The sequence below is a fragment of the Populus trichocarpa genome, chromosome 12 (assembly GCF_000002775.5).
Source record: "Populus trichocarpa isolate Nisqually-1 chromosome 12, P.trichocarpa_v4.1, whole genome shotgun sequence".
NCBI lineage: Eukaryota > Viridiplantae > Streptophyta > Magnoliopsida > Malpighiales > Salicaceae > Populus > Populus trichocarpa.
In genome coordinates this window covers 11090521-11109831 of record NC_037296.2, presented here as the reverse complement: position 1 = coordinate 11109831, position 19311 = coordinate 11090521, and the positions used below count along the sequence as shown (strand labels likewise).

The 19311-nt window shown below is 29.4% G+C and overlaps 2 protein-coding genes across 2 annotated transcripts; one reads left to right on the top strand and one right to left on the bottom strand.

The window, feature by feature from the left end:
- Positions 1-2090: 2090 nt before the first annotated feature.
- LOC7458056 (protein mak16) lies at positions 2091-5856 on the bottom strand. Its single transcript, XM_002318031.4, has 9 exons — positions 5661-5856; positions 5449-5558; positions 4848-4966; positions 4638-4735; positions 3785-3872; positions 3568-3705; positions 3373-3475; positions 2817-2953; positions 2091-2454 (listed from the first exon to the last, which is right to left on the bottom strand). The coding sequence occupies exons 1-9, from the start codon at positions 5720-5722 to the stop codon at positions 2410-2412; spliced, it is 900 nt and encodes a 299-aa protein (XP_002318067.2). The 5' UTR covers positions 5723-5856; the 3' UTR covers positions 2091-2409.
- A 1197-nt stretch (positions 5857-7053) lies between these two features.
- LOC7458055 (SKP1-like protein 1) lies at positions 7054-7826 on the top strand. The gene has a single exon (XM_002318633.4). The coding sequence runs from the start codon at positions 7227-7229 to the stop codon at positions 7692-7694; it is 468 nt and encodes a 155-aa protein (XP_002318669.3). The 5' UTR covers positions 7054-7226; the 3' UTR covers positions 7695-7826.
- Positions 7827-19311: the final 11485 nt, after the last annotated feature.

The window sequence follows — 19311 nt, the reverse complement described above, 5'->3', positions numbered from 1 at the left end:
AACCAACCTCAACTAAAAGTACTTTTTATAAAATAATTTTTTTTAAATCACAACCACAACAGCTACCGCAATACCAAATACACTCTAAAACCTTGCCGAGTTCCAATTGAGATAAGTGGAGACTTGGAAAAAATTGCCTAATTAGGTATGGTATTAATTGAGTTAATTAATGCTATGAAATTGATTCTTTGATGTTAGTTCTTACTTCTTAATGTGTTTTACATCTTTTAAATTTAATTTCTTGATTAATTTCGAGTCTAAAACTTAATAGGTTATGAATTTAAAAGATTAATTTAGGTTTTAAAAAATCATCTAAGGTCTTTTTTTTAAGCTTATATTTTTCAAAATTTTCATTTGACATTTGATTTAATTGGATATTGAACCCTGTAATTTTTTTTTCTTATATAGAATTTTTCATTGCTTTTAAAAATGGTATGAGTTATCTTGAGGTTTTTTATGTTTTTTTCTTTATTAGATTTAGCTTATGTTTAAATAATTTTTTGAGTTAAATTAAATGAATTGCTCAATATTTATTTTAAAAAATATATCATCCAGTATGCCACCATCTCCATTCATTTTAACATTTTTTAAGGTTAGAAAAAAAATATTTAACCTGCAAACGTAGTGTATTATATTAAATCATTTGATTTATTTCTTTTTTTTTAATCTCATATTTTTCGGTTTTATCTTTTAGTATATGGTTTATTTGAAAATTGGGCTTTTTTTTTTGTTTCTATATGATTTTTCACTAATTTTGAAAATAACATAGATTATTTTGGGTCTTTTTATTTATGGTTCATTGTTATTTTTTAATTATATTATTAAATTAGCTCAACTTGATGGATTTAGTCAGGTCAATTACCTGAGTCTTGAATTTTTCTTTTTTCTTTAAAAATACTAGTCCAGGCCGCGTCATAGCACGAGACATTGTTGTAGGTTTGCTCGAGTTATTTTTTTTATTTTTTTAAATATTTGTTTTTTCATTTAAGGCCTTCAATACTTTGTTAATTTCAATTGAGATTTTTAATTTATTTTGATTTGGATTCTATGATGACTCATCTTCCATATCAAAAGTTTCACAAGTTAAAAATAGTTGATTCTAGTCGATCTAATGTGTAAACATGTTATTTTTTTTTTTAAAAAAATATCATTCAGTATCTCAATATCTCATGATCTCAATATTTTAAAAAATCCTCATTTGTTATATATCAAACTTTTAACTTCATAATATTTTTATATATTTTATAAGGTTATAAAAAAATAATCTATTCCGCTAAAATAAAAAAAACTAGTTACAGCTAATTCTTGAATTAGATACCGATTAATGATTTGCAGTCCAGGTAAGTTTTGCGTTTTCCTTCAAAATACTTTTTTGAGTTCCAACTTCTACTCCATTCCTTAAAATAAAATAAAATAAAATATTTTTGATAAAGTAATAAAATGCCGATTTGTGCTAGGTGAAACTCAAATTTTTGAATGCCATATTTTATAGCTAAGATTTCTTTGAAAGTAGAGTGGTAGTGGGTTTCTGACTTCTTGAATGACCCACTTTGCAAAAGCCTATCCCCAAAAAAAAACCCAGTCATTGAAATTAATTGATTTTCTAGCCCAAAATACAAAATTCAATCCTGATAATGATGAAGTTGAATCCTTATTCTCACTCACGGATGAAATCACTCCTGATATTATAACTGCTGTAGCAGATGAAAGTTCTGATGATAAGATCTATGAACTTTACGAAGCCCAACCTACCATTTCTCCTTCACATCCAATACCCTGGCCCTGACGGATAGCGTTGCTAGACTGGGCACGAGCTTTTTAATTTTTTTTAAGAGAAAGAAAATGCGTCTATTCTATTTTTATATATATATAAAAAATTATTTATTTATTTCTTTCTTTCTTTCTTGAAAATACCTACATCTTAAAATCATTCTAAAAAATAAAAAAAATAAAAAATTTATGCACATATAGGAAGATCATCCCTCAAAATTAACTAGTTTGGGCCAAACTAGATATGCCATCCTCAAGATAGTTCATCAACATTCAAGAATCAACCTTTTTTTTAATAATAATAAAAAAAAACACTAACCTTCAATCAAAGTTATTAAAAATACATTCAAAGAGAACCTCTAATTGTTTCCTTGCATCATTTCACCATTTAAGTGACTGTCAGGGCAACTAAAATCTTCAGACGAGAGGTAAAAAAGAAAGGAAAAAGGAAAAAACAAGAAAGGAAACAGAAGAGAGTTAAAGATAATATCACATCATGGCCTACTGCATCTTCAGACTCTAGATCCCCCCATAGAGATTAACTTCCTATCTATGAAACCTAACTTACAAAAATTGATGTAAAGAACAATTTTACACGCAGATGTCAACCCCTTAATTAAAAAGCATGTTAAAACCCTCTCAAAAGGTTGCCCTCTGCCTTTCAGAAGCATCTTCATGCTCGACCTGATACAAAGCACAGCAAAATATGGTAAAGTGCACATATTTATCTGTTGCTGGAAACATGAAAAGGCGAACAATTGACCCGCCCGATTAGAGTTTTGGAGCTAAAACTAGCCCTGATTTAAAATTGAGGAGCAACGTTTGCTCAAAACTAGAGATGCAATTGCTTAGCACCAGATGATACAGTTTACAAACAGCATGGAGATCAGTGACATTTCAAAAGTTCCATTTATGTTTTGACCACAAGTAACTTGCATGTCATGCCAATCTCAGACTTCAAACTTTACATATCAAAAACATTTTGAATTGGAGTTCACCATTCCATTTAAAAGAAAAATATCTAAAAGAAGGGGTTGATCACTGACCTCAACCAGAACCTTTGCTTTCTTTTTCGACTTTCTACGTTCATCTTCCTCCATCTTTTGATGAGCAGACTCCGATCTTCTTTTAACCCTCTTACCATCAACTGAATCCATCTCTTCTTCATCCTCAGATGCATCATCTGTATAAAATTTCATAAACATCTTTCAAACATGAACAATTTGCCTCATGTATATATAGGCATATTGAAGTTTGAAGCCTGTTAATCACGGATTGAGATGACAAGCATTGTCATAATAACATCACATGCTCAGGTAAATCTGAATCTTGTTTTCCAGAAAAAACATCAAATCAATGACCACATCAAACCTTCACATTTCTTCTACCAATGATTGTCATAGTCATTAGCACTATTCACAAGCAACTTCAAACATAATCCATATAAATGGAATACAGTTATCATATAGCAAGTAGGGGAAACAACGTGCACGCAATCGTGGCAGTGATAACCAAGTAACTGAGAAAGATGACATTACAAATCCAAACCACACTAGGTCCTTTATAAACAAAGGATGTGCAACAAAGAAACAAAGACTTTACCATTATTCTTGAGAGACTTGTCGATTGCAAAACCACCAAAATCTTCTATATCATCTTCCTCTTCAAGATCATCATAGCCTTGAACGTATTCTATTTCAGGTTCCTGCTGATTCACAAAATTCCTCAATATACAAAACAGAAAAGCCCTTCGTGTATTACACAAGATTAACTACTTAATATTACCAGAAAACATACCTCTTCATATTCTTCATCTTCACTAACAGCATGTAGTTCATTTTCGTCAAGAATTTTGTTGAAATGTTCTGGCAGAATATTATGTATGTCACCATAAAGTCCTCCATTGAGTCGTTCAAGCAACTCTTTCTCAATACTCTGTTGAAAGTACTAGTTAGGACTAACATTGATCCACAACACAGTTGAGACAAATATATTAAAAGGAAGGAATCCTAACCTTGTCCAGTTCAGCAGCTGTTTCAGCCTTTTTCTCCCTTCTAGACTCTCTTTTTATCTCTTTTCTGGGTGTAGTCATTATCTTTTCCCTAGCAACAAAAATTAAAGCAAAATATACTGAAGAAGTAAACAAGATCCATGGATTTCCAACATGGTGGGAAACAAGAGGAATTCAATATGTGGGTAGATCAAAAAGAAAACTGGAAATGGAAATTAAATCAAATGGTATAATAACCATAAAATTACAGGGAAATACCAAAAATTCCACATATTATCAACTTACAACCTTGGTTAGAGACATGTTGACAGTAATCTTGTTGAAAAAAGTGTCTTAATATCTCCATCTCAACAGTTAAGAATTTGTTCACATCAGCGTGTTAAACATCTTTACTGCAGATAAAAGACTATAACCACACCCAATCATACAATTTTCACTCTGAACAATGTTTCTCTTTTCAATTTCCAACATTAAACCCACCTGTGAAAGACTACTATCATGCTGCCAAAGAAATAATAGACAGAAACTAGTCACCAGGCCTTACAAAGTCAAGTATTATAGACATAAGGAGGCCAGAAACTAAATGTGATGTGATAGTTAAAAATGAGCCAAGCCCTGCAAGAAGCTATGTGGCAATTTTAATGAATCAGTCTGAGTAAACTTGAACTATGACAAATAAAATGTACCAAAAACAAAAGAAACAAAAAAGGAAAAGAACTTGCAAATTTAGTTTGTTAATAAACATCATCAAAACCAATTATAATGAAAAATCCTACAGTAGATGCAGCAAACTATATTTAGAACCATAAGAAGTTACACAAAATAAATTAGAACAAAAGAAAGGCAGTTGCAAAACCTTGTTTTCAAAGCAAGCTTCCTCATACGTATACGCATCTGAGTCATTTTTGTCAGGCGCTGTTTAGCTTTGTGCACAAGAAACTTTGGCCAGTACATCTTCAAGTTCCAAGGAATTTACAGATCAACAATAAAAAGTTATTAAAAATAATTTTTGGTTAAAAAAAAAATACACACAACCAACATCAGAATGCAAGAAAAAATGGAATACCAGATGCTTGTCTATGATTTCAAGTGCCTTCTCGTAGTTTCTTGGCAACTTTACTCTTTCCCATAACTCATTGGGTTTATGAGCTCTCTCAATGGTCTTCATATATAAATAAAAGACACCTGTGCAGAATGACACACAGCGCAATTGTCAAAAGCAAATTAATCATCAAATTCTGGAAAACAAATCTAAGTAATAGACAAGATTATTAATTTGTAACAAACAAGAACCCAAAATTAGATAGGTATCTAAATAAATCACATTATGAGACGCAATAGTATATCTAACCAACCAATGATAAGCTACATATAAGATCAAAACCTCCACAAGAAGCTTAAAATCCCTTTTAAATGGCTCTAGAAACCAACTCAGGATTCAATCCCGAATCAGAACTGAGCAATTGACTAGAACTAATTCAATCCTCATTAAGAAACCATTTGCTACTTATAGTTATATTCCAATTATAAGCATGAAAGCCCAGTAATTCTCACCACAAAAAGCAAACATTTATTCACATTCACTCATCTTGCCCAACATTTCTTCCCAGCAAACAAAACCCAGTTTGAGAAAACTAAAAAATAAAATATAAAGAATAAAAACATACCATCATGATCACGGATAGTTGCATAGCGACTATTAGCAAGAGGGCAAGAGCTACGATTACAAACCCCAGTAATGTTATATGGGTTTCTACAAAAATTTCCGGTTGTGATTCTACAAAAAAACAAAACAAAACAAAATTACAATTAATTATAATTTAAACAGATTCAAAACATTATTATATGCTAAAAAAAATTAAAAAAAAAAAGGTCTTACTTGGCCATAAAACTGCAGTGACTGTGTCTGATAACTTGCCATATGACCTCATCGTGCTGCATCTCTCTTCCTCTTCTAAATTACAGTATGAAATTATGCTATAAAAAGATAGAATGAAGTATGCGGGACTTTGGAGGTTTAGGGTTTATGTTATGTGAATCCGTGAAACGCTACCGAAAACCTAAAACGGTGGTGTTGATGGTTTTTTTTTTTTAGCGAACGTGTGGGGTCTACAATTCAAATAATAAAGTTTGAAACTAATATTGAGTTGCTTTTAATTAAAATTTGATTTTTTTTAATTAATATATTTTTAATATTTTTAGATTATTTTAATATATTAACTTCAAAAATATATTTAAAAAATAAAAAATTATTATTTTAATATATTTTCAAGTAAAAAATACTTCAAAAAACAGTATTCAATTCTTGACTCATACACGGAAAAAAAAGTTTTTTATTTTATTTTTCAATTTTAAACATTTTTTCTACTTACTTATTTTTTTTCTTAAAATATAAATTTTAATTTTTTTAATTTTGTTAAATTTTAGCTTTATGATTTTCTTGTATTTATGTTTATGGTTTTAGGTTTATAAATTCTTTATCATGATTTCTCTTTTGTTTTTATGTTTCTCTTTTTTATTTTTTTATTTTGTTTTTTTTATGTATTTATCCTTTTTAAGTTTTTAGCTTGTTTAGATTTTACTAGCTTTGATGTCTTTGTTACACTGCAGAATCAGATTATTTCAAAAAAAAAAAAAGATGTTCAAATGCTAAAATCACTACTAAAAAATTGACAAATACAATAGTGGTAATGATGGTGGTGGTGATGGTGGTGATGATAATGTTGATTGTTAAAATAATAATAATATAATAGAAATACTGCTATTATTACTAATAATGATAATATTAGCAATAATTGTGGTGGTATTACTATTACTAATAATAATAGAAATAATGATAATGATTTTAATGATAATAGTAATAATGATGATATTACTTATTAATAATAGTGATTATAGTGATCTTAATCCTTATTTTTTGAATTGTTATTTTTAATTTTTTTGTATGAATAGATTTTTTTTCCCTTCAATTTCATCATTTAATATTTATTTATTTTAGAATTGAACTTCGTGATTCTTTTAGATTGAGTTCTTTAAATTTAATGACTTGAATTATAAATTTAAAAAAGTTAATGTAATTTTTTAAAAAAGCTTTATAGTTATTTTTTATTTTTAATTGAGTTATTTCAATCATATAATTTATACTATGAATTTAATAAAATTTCACCTGTTCAGTTAACTCTAATTAATATTTTTACATATTTATTATAAACATTTTTTATATTTGTTTTTACCTGAACATTAGTTTTTTTGTTTAAAAAATTGTCCAGCGATCAATTTACAAGAAGCACTAAATGCGTGCAAGCCGTTGAATATCCTCGTCCGAGAGGGATAAAACTCCCTAAATATCCTATAAATAAAACCTGATCCCTTGACGATTCTTTTGCAATTTCCTCAATCATTCATTCTCTGCAAATCTCTTAACAGAGACTAATATTAATACGCTATGGCATCATCAGAGACTACAACGAAGGTCTTGAAGTTGAAAACCAGTGACAATGAAGTTTTTGAGGTGGAAGAGAAGGCTGCCTTACAATCTGGAATCATCAAGAGCATGGTTGAAGATGGCTATGGTACTGATGATGCGATTCCACTCTTCAATGTAGAAAAGAAAACCCTAGCCAAGATTGTAGAGTGGTTGAAGAAGCATGCGAGCGATGCATCTAAGGATGAGCTTGAGAAGTGGGATGCTGATTTTGTTGATGTTGACACAGATTCTCTCTATGATCTTCTGCTGGCTTCAAACTATCTCAGCGTTGAAGTTTTGCTTGGCCAACTTGTACAGAAAGTTGCAGACATGATCAAAGGGAAGCAACCTGAGGAAATTCGCAAACTCTTCAATATCAAGAATGATTTTACCCCAGAGGAAGAGGAAGAAATTCGCAAGGATAATGCATGGGCATTCAAGTTATGATTAATTGCTTTTAGAATATTGGTTGGAGAATTTAAGATTTTTACTTTTTATTCTTGTTTTATGGTTTCATCAGTAAATACTGTATGAATCGGTTAGGATTTTAATTTCATTATCACCTTTTTCTAGCCTAAATCATGTTGTCATACACTCATAAAGTCTTTAGACAGGGCCCAAATTCGAAGTTCTTGTCGCAGATTTCAAACTATCTATGTCATTGCTCTCACAAATCATCAAGAACTTTTTAACAAATTCTTAATAATTGTATGGTTTTTTTCTCTTACTTTCCCAAAAACATGAATTTGATATGTTTTCTGAAGAGCGAATCAAATATTCATAATTATAGTACCTGCAGGCCGTCGAATGGAATCGTAATTTGCAAAACGTATCTCTCTCTCAACGAATTCGAAAATCTCCTTCGCTCCTTGTGTGAATTTCTCAGCTATGTCTCGAGTGATTCTTTGTTAGAACAAGTTGTTTCTTAACTAGGTGATCACATGCAGGGGCGGAAGTGGGTGGGGGGGGGGGGGGGGGGGGGGGGGGGTGGAGCAGGGGCCCGGGCCCCCCCCTCATTTTAATTTTTTTCATTACCCAGAAGTCAAGTGAGATTTATTACAGTGACTTTACTTTGATTTCCAATTTCCTCTTGAACATTACTTGGTCAATTTATATTGATTTCCAATTTCCTCTTTACTTATTACAGTGGAAAGGAAAAAAATATAAAGATATTACTTTGTCAAATAAAAAACAAAGCATATAGCCATCAATTTATCCTAATATAAATTTTGCAGCTGATCAAATAAAGAAATAAAAACACAAATCATAAGCAAAATTTTCTACAAAAAAATTGAAGCAGAGCCACCAATTAATTTATCTTTCATCAAACAAAACAACGTAATTTAAATTTAAAATCTATTTTTGTTTTGTTTTGAGATGTTTGTTAATAATTTAATGCTTTTTTTCATATAATTATACCATTTTTGCTTTTTTTTTCTAGATCTGCTAGTTCTACCAATTATTTTTTGAATTCTTGTTATAATGATTTTTTTTCTAATTAATTAGATATATTTTATTGGTTTGTTTTGATTATGCTTGGATTTTTTTATGTTTTGTTTTTAGCAAAGCCACCAAAATTATCAATTTTTTCTTAAGATATATGTTTTGATTTTAAGTTGAACCATGAACAAAATAACAAGAATTGATTCTTTTTTTTGAAAAAAAAAGGAAAAATATTGATGACTCACAGCCTAGTAAACCAACTCTAATGTGTAATGTTGAAGTTATGGTTGAGCAGCCCTAATGTGCTTCAGTTTACAAAGAACTTGTGTTGATTAGTGAGCAACCTCTTACCAGAATCGACTTTGCTCATTTAATTAGAGATCCAAGCAATGATCCTCAAATTTGAGAATACCCGGTGAATCAACAAGATGAAATTCGAAGGACATACATTAATCTGGGGTCATATCAACCTTTGATGTCTGAATTAATATCCGTTGACAGGTAAAAAACATCCTCGTCGATTTCAGTCTTATTGGTTCAAAAGTTATCCGTGGCTTGAATATTCAGAGAAAAATACTGCATTTTGTTTCCCTTGCAATTTATTTCCAAGTAAACCATCTAGAAAGTCAGGATCAGACATGTTTACTGTTAAAGGATTTAATTGTTGGAAAAAAGTTAATGATGAGGAACAATGTGTTTTTTTGACACTTCTTGTTTCGACAACAACTACTGAACGAGCTTTTTCAGCGATGAAGATTGTTAAAATAAGACTTCACAATCAGATAGATGATGATTTTCTTGCAAATTATTGATTGTCTATATAAAAATAAAAATTGCTGAAAGATTCACAATTGATATGATAATCGAATGGAGGATGAAGATTGGTATTGCTCCAACATTTTACCTTATATAAAGGTCATTATATTTTTGTAGTAAGTTATTTGAATAAAACTAAATTATACAGGTTTTGTTTTATAACTCATGTACAATAAATTAAAACAAATATTATATCTTATTATATTAATTTTGGCCCCCTCTAACAAATAATCCTAGCTCCGCCCCTGATCACATGTCAGCATCACAAGAGCTTTCAGAAACAGTTTTACAAGTAGCTAAGCAAATTATACACATCATTATCTCTTGCTTTCCCGAGATCATGCTTGTTTAATTTATTAGTGGTTAAATATCATACAAACCATACTTGAATGTCATGTCTTAGCCATCAGATGAGATATACCATACATAAAGAGTCCTAATACATTGGCTCACTCGTAGTTTACAATATAATCAAATGTAATATGAGAAGTAACAACTCCTTCAGAAAAATTTCTGATTAAACACTCCACTACTTGATTGAATTAGTTATAAGTGAAATGGAGAGGTGAATGGGACAGGAATTGATTGTTTACACTAAAAGGAAGTTCAGCAGAGAAAATCTTGCACGTCCTTACTTCTTCAGCATCCAGAAAGCATCCATAGTCTTCAGGCATGATGGACCCTTTTTCTGAATCTTTATGCTGTTCTTCAGCAATTTATGCTTTATGCTCAGGAATCATATCAGCTCCATTAAAGGAAATGTACCATTTCGAGCCAAGCGTCCTGAACAAAAATCATTGATCTGCCTGAACCTACTGGCGACACTGAACGAAACAGATGATTGAACGTAGTATTTTAGCAAAACCTTCTTCATCCTATGATTCTTCCCAACGCCTTGCATCAATACCTCTACCCTTACGCAGAACTATGACCAGAGGAGTACCCACAAATGATAGTGACGGAGGATGTACTTGGATGTCTTCTAAGAGAAGAGAGTAGACAGATAAAGTAGAATATTGAGCCAAGAGGCTTTGTTTTCATTGCTCGCAGAAAATGAATTTATACCAAGCATTTGTGATGCGAAACTTATGAATATAAAGTTTTAGAATATAAAGATTCAGAAACATATAATAAAATCAACAATAAAGCTAAATTTAGATTTGTGATTAAACATGATATAATAATAACTTATATAAAAATACAAAGACTATACAAATTGAACTCTCACCTAACATTTATAAAAAGAAGCGAACAAATAGTATGGAAAACACCAAGAAGCTTGATTAATTTTTTGATTAGTCAGAGTAATTTAATGAAAAGTCAAGTTAAAAGAATCATCTTACAATCACATAATAGAAAAAAAAAAAAACTTTAATTACAAGCTAAATAACCTTATTTATACCATGTAATAATATTGAAAAAAATAATATAAGAGTTTTAAGTAAAATAGAAAAAAAATCCTAAATTAATTAGGAAACTAATACAATTCTCACACAGTATCTTTTAAATCTCATCGCAAGGCCTCCCCGATGTACGATTGACCTAAAATTTTAACCTAATATAGAAAAAGGTCATTGAAATTTTCTAGTACAAGTTCCAAATCAATGATCGAATAAAAAATTATGCTTGTTAAAGTAAAAATATGCATCAGAATAAATAAGTCTTTAATTGTCAAAATTAATTAGCCTATGAAGTGTATGGATCATGCCCCTTTTGTACATAGATTAAATTGATTAAGGTTTGATCATCATTTGTTGAAAATATAGCCTTCTAAAAATTCACATTAACCTAAATACTCTGAATAAGCTCATTTAATGCATATTTGAGCTTCTTTACCATTGACCTAACAATTAGCCCATATGAAACTTATAATGGATCCTTTGGTATAATTTGAATCGCATTGTCCCCTCTCTTCTCAAAAGGATTCAATTTTAAATTGTCACCTCCACAAAACAAAGAGAGATCAGAAACATTAAAAGGAGTATATTAACACCATACTCACACGGTAGATTTGCTTTGTAGGTATTGTTATTATTTCTTTCAAGGATTTGAAATGATCCATCTCCTCTCGGCATCAACATAGATCTTCTACGTTTAAAAAATCTATCCTTACATATATACATCCAAACCTAATCACTTGGTTCAAAGATAATTCTTTTTCCGCCTTTGTTAGCTTTGGATTCATATTACTCATTCTTCTTCTTTTTTGTATTTGTTGTCATATACTCTCATTAAAAGCCTTCAGTACATGTGTTTTTTTATTGTCATCAAGACTAACCTTTTTATCAACAAATAGAGGAATCAAATGCAAAGGACTTAAATGATTAAAGTCATAAATAATTTTAAAATGTGAATAATTAATAGTAAAATATACACTCTTATTATATATAAATTCAATAAACAACATACAATCTTTCTAATTCTTCAAATTCTTTTGAATGATAGTTCTTAACAATGTAGTCAATGTCTTATTAACTACTTTAATTTAACCGTCTGTCTGTGGATGACAAGTAGTAGAAAATAACAATTTTGATCCTAACTTATTATATAAAACCTTTCAAAATAGCTAACATTTTTAACATCATTATAAGAAACAATACTTATAGGAACCCTATAAAATTGAACTATCTCTTTAAAGAATAAATATATTACATTAGTTGCATCATCGATTTGATAACAAAATATAAAATGTTTCATCTTAAAAACCTTATTTGCAACTACAAAAATAGAATACCTACTCTATTTTAATCTAGATAAACCTCAAACAAAATACATAGATATATCAATTCAAGGTTCCTTAGATACTTGTAAATGAGCATACAAACCATGAGGTAAAACTTTAGTCTTATCTTGTCTACATGTTATGCATCTATCACAAATTCTTTGAACATCTTTTTTTTTTTTTTTATCTTAGGCTAATAAAAGTGCTCATGTAAAATATCTAAAGTCTCAACAACTCCAAAATATCTCATTAAATCGCCCACATGAGCTTCATGAATAAGAAATTCATGCATGGAACAATTAGACACACACAATATTTGTTTTCTTTAAATAAAAAACCATCAACCCTAAAACAATTATCAAATGTTAATTCTTACATGCTTTATATACTTGGCTGATATCATGATCATCAATGTATAAATCTTTCACATGCTAAAACCCTAATAATCTAGCACTTAAATTTGAAAGTATAACATACCTTAGTGCTAATACATCATCATATTTTCCTTATCTTGCTTATACTTTATCATATATGAGAATATTTTTATGAACTCAACCCACTTGGCATATGCCTACTATGAGCCTCATCAAGGAGAATATCATTATAATCCTGCAATAAAGAAACATAAACACTATGAATACAAGGATCAAGTTCATTAGTGTTAAAGTGTGTCTCCTTATATACAAGTAAAACCATTGGTATATAAAAAAGATAAGCATTCTTAATCTCATTTATTTTTACATAAAAATTAACTCTCTTTTTTCCACACTCTTCTTTTCTCACCCTTTATTTCTTCTCTCATTTCTCGGTTAAATTTCTATTTTTTTTCTATCTTGGCCTAAATCTTTTTCTCATTGCTCCCATTATTTTTACTCTTCCTCACATCTTTACATGGTTGCACTGAACTTTTCACTTCACCTTCCTTCCTAAGTCTTAATTGATCTTCATAAACCTTTTAAAGGTGATAATGGTATAAATATAAAAATTTTCTTATTCTTTTCAAGAGAATATTTGTTCTTAAATCCATCATGCTTGGCTTTTCTATTAAATTGCCGAGGATATACTAATAGAAAATAAGTAGCATTCATAAAGATCACATCACACAATTCCTCATCCTCATACTTTCCAATAAAAAAAAAATCAAAACATGTTTAGTAACTCTTACTTCTCCATATCCATTCAACCATTAGAGTCTATAAGATATTTTGTGCTTAATAGTGTTCAGATTCAATTATCTAACAAGTGTAACACCAGTAATATATATTAGCACAACTTGCTCTATCAATAATCATACTACATATATACCTTGTTACTTATATAGCATCTAGTATAAAAGATGTTTTTTCTTTATTGTTCCACATCATTATCCTTAATCTGAACATTAGTGATCTTCTAATCATCACAACCTCTTCATCAACTAGATACTCAATATTACAAAAATCATCCTCCTTATCTTCTTTTCTATGACCGAAATAATCATGTGGCTAAAATCCCTCATGTATGCGGGTCTTGCAGTGCCAAAACCTAATGTCATATTCATGATCAAAATCATTAATCTCCTCATCTATATTTTCAGTTATAGATTTCTCTTAAGGTGAAATAGCTCGTCTCACATGCCTTATACCCTCAGGAGCTAGCTACTTTGGTTCTTAATCTAGCCATTCCATTTATAATCTCTTCAAACCTCATTTTCATCAACTCTAACTGTTATTACATAGTCAAATAATCTCATTTTGAATTATTCCTATCATTTGGTAGTGATGATCCACTTTTGGTTAACATTATCAAGATCTAAAAATCGCGTTGGTAGCAAGAGAAATATATCCTCACTCACTCCCTCATGAATTTACACTCAGTAGATGTCACCCCCCTCGTGTTTCACATAAATATTAAGTTTGTCACTATAATAAGCTCACATTTCAGCTTTTATCACTCAATCTAAATTAATTCAATTCTTTAAGGAACTAATTATCAAAAAAATCAAAAAAAGTAACCATTTGATAGTGCAATCCAAAATAATATAAACACTTAAGAAACAATAAAAACTAAAAATTATCAAGATAAAATTATGAGTATGAAATCACAAAAAGAAAAACAAATTCGTTCAAAATATAAAAGATACAAAGACATAAAAAAAATTATGAAAATAAAAGGACTAATAAATAGGACTTAAATAACCCACCTAATTAAGTAAAGACATTAGTTTTTTCTTACTTAGCTGGAACAATAAAGAAAGAACAACATGTTATAAAAAAAATGTAATTTTAAAAAATAACCTTATAAATATACTTAAATAACCTCGAAAGTCAAGATATGATAATGATATGTCCCAAGAATAAAAAATTTCATATTTGAGTTGTCGAATCCAATTTTTGTGGAAAACCCCTTAATTTTACAGCTTAAAACCCTACATTTTATCTTTGTATGATTTCTTTGATCTCTCTCCTGTTTGAATTGTAGGCAGTTAGATTGCAATTAATATACCTTTCTTTTAATTGTTGTCATAACAAGTTTATGGAAAATAACATAGAAACTAAAAGTTAAAGGGATATAACATGATTTTAGAGTCTTTCTTTGATTCTAACTAATGGGAACTATATAGATATTAAAATCTAGAAATTCACAGTTTAATCAATTGTTCATAAAAAAAGAAGCTAAATTCAAGCTTGTGATTAAGTTTGACATAAAAAAAACCTGTACCAAGACATCAAGACTATAAGTAACCAACTCTCACCCAACACCTATAATTGAGACGCAAACAAGAAGTATAGAAGATGTCATAAAGATTGGTTAATTTTTTGATAAGTCAAAGTAGTTTAATAAATAATCAAAATATGAGATTTCTCTTATGGATATATAATAAGGTTATTCTAAAATCAAAGTCTGTACAAAAAAACCTATATACAAGCTAAATAACTCTATTTATAATAGGTAAAAACATCTTAAACAAAGCTAAAAAAAATTAAAAGAGTTCTAAATAAAATAGGAAAAAAAAATCCTAAATCAACCAGGAAACTAATTAACCCATTAAATCTTCTAATAAAATTCCAACTTGACCAAATAGCTGGATTAAAAATTATGTTTGTTAACATAAAACTATGCATTATGAAAAATAAGCCTTTAACTATAGAAATTCATTAGCCCATGAAGTAGATGGATCATACTCTTTTGTACATAGATTAAATTGATCAAGGTCTTATTATCACTTGTTGAAGATGTAGCCTCCTTGAAATTCACTTTGACCCATATATTCTGAATAAGTAAATTGAATACATCTTTGAGTTTCTTTGCCCTTGACCTAATAATTGGCCCAACTGAAACTTCTAATGGATCTTTTTATGTAGCTTGGATCGCAATAGATTTTCTCTGTTTATTACTCCACAATATTATCTTTAATATGAACATTAAGTTATCTCCTAATCATCAAGAGTTCTCTATCAACTAAATAACTGAATTTTTCACTTTTAAATTCACTCTCTTCATGTTCTCTCATAATCATAACTATTTTGTTTGGACATTGTAAAGCTATATGTCAATCACCAAAACACTTAATGCCACAATTATGATTAATTAAAGTTTTAACTTTACCTTGGATATTAGTGGCTGGATCTTTATTTATGGTCATATGTGGTTTGGTTTTGCTTCTTATTATATGCATCATTGTTGGGGCTCTCTCCCCTATAATTTGATCTTTAAGTAGAAAAGAAACTTAAATTACCTTTTGGGCATGTACTATCTTTTATTTTCAACTATTTCTCTACTTTGGTAGCCATGTGATCCATATTCTCTATCTCAACATAATGTTACAACCCAACCATAATATTTATCTCTTTATTCAAATCATTCAAAAACCTTATCATTATAGTCTCTCTATCCTCTATAATATTAGCTCTGATTATGGAAATCTCCATTTCTGTATGGTAATCCTCCATATTTTTAGAACCTTGCAATTTTTGAAATAATTCTCTATAATAATGTTCAGGAACAAACCTCTTTCTCATGATTGATTTCATCTTATAATAGCATAGTCATTAAACTCAATAACAACAAGTATTACCTTTTTTTCTCATAGTATAGGTGAAAATAAAAAATTAACTATACTTTCTTCTTCCAGTCCAAGTATTCTTCGTTATCATTTTTGCCCGATAAAGCCAGGATCTTCATCTTAATACTCCCTAAATTTCTATCTAAATCATTACGAAAACCACCCTCTCCTTCATCTCTCATGTGATTGAAATATCCTTGTGTTTAAATTTTCTCATGCCTATTGTTTCTATATTGTTAAAACCTAGCATGATAATTATGATCAAAATTCTCAGCCTCTTCATTTGTATTTTCAACTATAGACTTCTGTGGAAGTGAAACAACTCATCTCATGGGTCTTTTACCCTCGGGAACTCTATGGTCTGGCTCATCTTGAAGGTTAGCTATTTTGGTTCTCAATCTAACCATTTCATTCATCACCTCTCCAAACCTCATATTCATCAACTCTAATTGTTATTATATAGCCAAATAACCTCATTTTGAATTATTCCTATCATTTGGTAGTGATGATCTATTTTTGGTTGACATTGTCAAAATCTAAAAATCATTTTGGTAGTAAGAGAAATATATCTTCACATACTCTCTCATGTGTTTACACTTAATAAATATCATTCCCTTCGTGTTTCACATAAATTTCCTATTTTTCACTATAATAAGCTATTTTTTCACCTTTTACCATGCAATCTCAAAATTTCACTTCTTTAAGAAACTAATTCACAACAAATTAGAAAAAAAAATAACCATTTAATAACACAATCTAAAATAATATAAAGACTCGAAAATCAATAAGAATTGAAAAATATTAATATAAAATTATAAATATAAAATCGCAAAATGAATTTGTGCGAAATATGAACGATACGAAGACAAGAAAAAAATTACAAAAATAAAAGGACTAATTAATTAACCTAACTAAGCAAAGACAATAATTTCTTTTTTTTTTACTTGGCTAAAATTATCAAGAAAAAAAATATTGATGCAAAACTACTTGTTATGATTTTTTTCTGTAATTTACTAATTTACATACATAACCCAACAAAATATACCTAAACAACCTAAAATTTAAGATATGACAATAAGATATCCCAAAATAAAAAATTTCATATTTGAGTTATTAAATCCAAGTTTTGTGGAAAAACCCTAATTTTGCTGCCTAAACCCAACCTTTTGTTTTTGTGAGATTTCGTTGATCTTTCTTCCATTTTTTTTAAAATATTGTAGAGACAACCAAATCACAATTAATATGCCTTTTTGTAAGCTTTGCCACAACTTGGTTTTAGATGATGATAATGATGAAATAACATGGAAATTTAAAAGATAAAAGATATAACTTGATTTTTTAGCCTTACTTTGATAATAACTATGCGAACCCCGTGGATATAAAGATCTAGAAACCCAGAGTTAAATCAACCATTCCCAAGAAAGCTAAATTCAGGATTGTGATTGAGTTTGACATAATAATAACATATACCGAGACATTAAGACCATAGAAATCAAACCCCCATTTATTTCCTATGAAGAGATGCAAACAAGTAGTATGGAAAATTCCATGAAGCTTGGTTAATTCTTCAAGAAGTCAGAGTAGTTCAATGAAGAACTAAATTAAGAGAATCCTCTCACAATCACACAATAGCTTATTTTGAAATCAAAATGTGTAATAAAAAGAGTTAAATAACCCTATTTGTAATAGGTAAAAATACCTTAAACAATGTTGAAAAATAATAAAAGAGTTCTAAATAAAATAGAAAAAAAATCATAGATCAACTAGGAAATTAATACAATTCTAGCACAATATCTTCTATACCTTATTATAAGGTCTTCTTGAAGTCCAACTTACCTAAAATTTATCCCAATATAAATCAAGGCCTCTAGAATCTTCTAGTGAAATTTCAACTTGATTCAACGATTTGATAAAAAAACTATGTTTTTTTTTTAAAAAATACATCTCTAGCTACCAAAATTAATTAGCTGATGGAATAAATCCTTTAAGTAGTTTGGATTGCATCAATTTGAGATCAAAATATCTATAATATAGGTGCTAGATAACATATTATACATCTATCATATAATAGGAAATCTTAAAAAAAAATACAATCAAGACAATAATAAAGCTGGAATTATGATTATATATGTGTGATTATACCGATGCTGCTATGATTACTATTAGATTCAATTGTATTTGTATCTTTAAGAGTATGCTGAAAATCAATATCTAATTTGATCATATCAGATATCATATCTTCATCAGTAGAATTATACTCCTGAAATCATACCCTATCACCATGCCCCTGCAAGTGCAAGTATCTCTGTGGGATGCTGAAACCAATTACTGAGCTAACATTTCTTTTTTGTTAGAGAGTCATCAAATCCGTATGAGTATGAGACTCTTGGATTGGATGCTTCGCAACCTCATCTTAACAAAGTGGAAGTTCATAGCTAATGTTTTATACAAGAGTGAAACACATGATTAGAGCATGGATATTTAGTGTGTGTTTGAGATAGAGGTGTGGTTGGTTTTTTTTAGAGGAACAACCCCTTTAAAGCATAAACTACACATCACTAAAAGCAAAAAAATACATCTTTTTTTATTGTTTTTTTTCCCCCATAAAAAAAACTCAACTACATCTCATCACACCTGTATCCCGAACTCACTCGTGGTCCCCACAATAGAGCAACACCTAATTCTTCAATTAGTTTATTTTTAATTACTTTCCTAAGGTTGTTATATGTAGATTTAATTTTGATAAAATAATAAGTGGATTTCTTTTGTTTTATTCTTTTAAAAGAAAATATTAATTGAAACTAAACTATTGTTTCCATTCCATTTCCAATCTTAAGAGAACCGAATGTAATTTCACTTTAGCTGATCTAAAACAGAAAAAAAGAAAAGAAAAGGAAAGAAAAAAAGAATAGCAGTTCTCGGGAAAATAAAATGTAAAGGAAAGACTCGAGAGGGGTTAGTTGTAATTCTAAGAATAAAAGGGGCATTAGTATAATTAAAGTAAACTTGGATACCATTAAATACCAATATTTGAACAA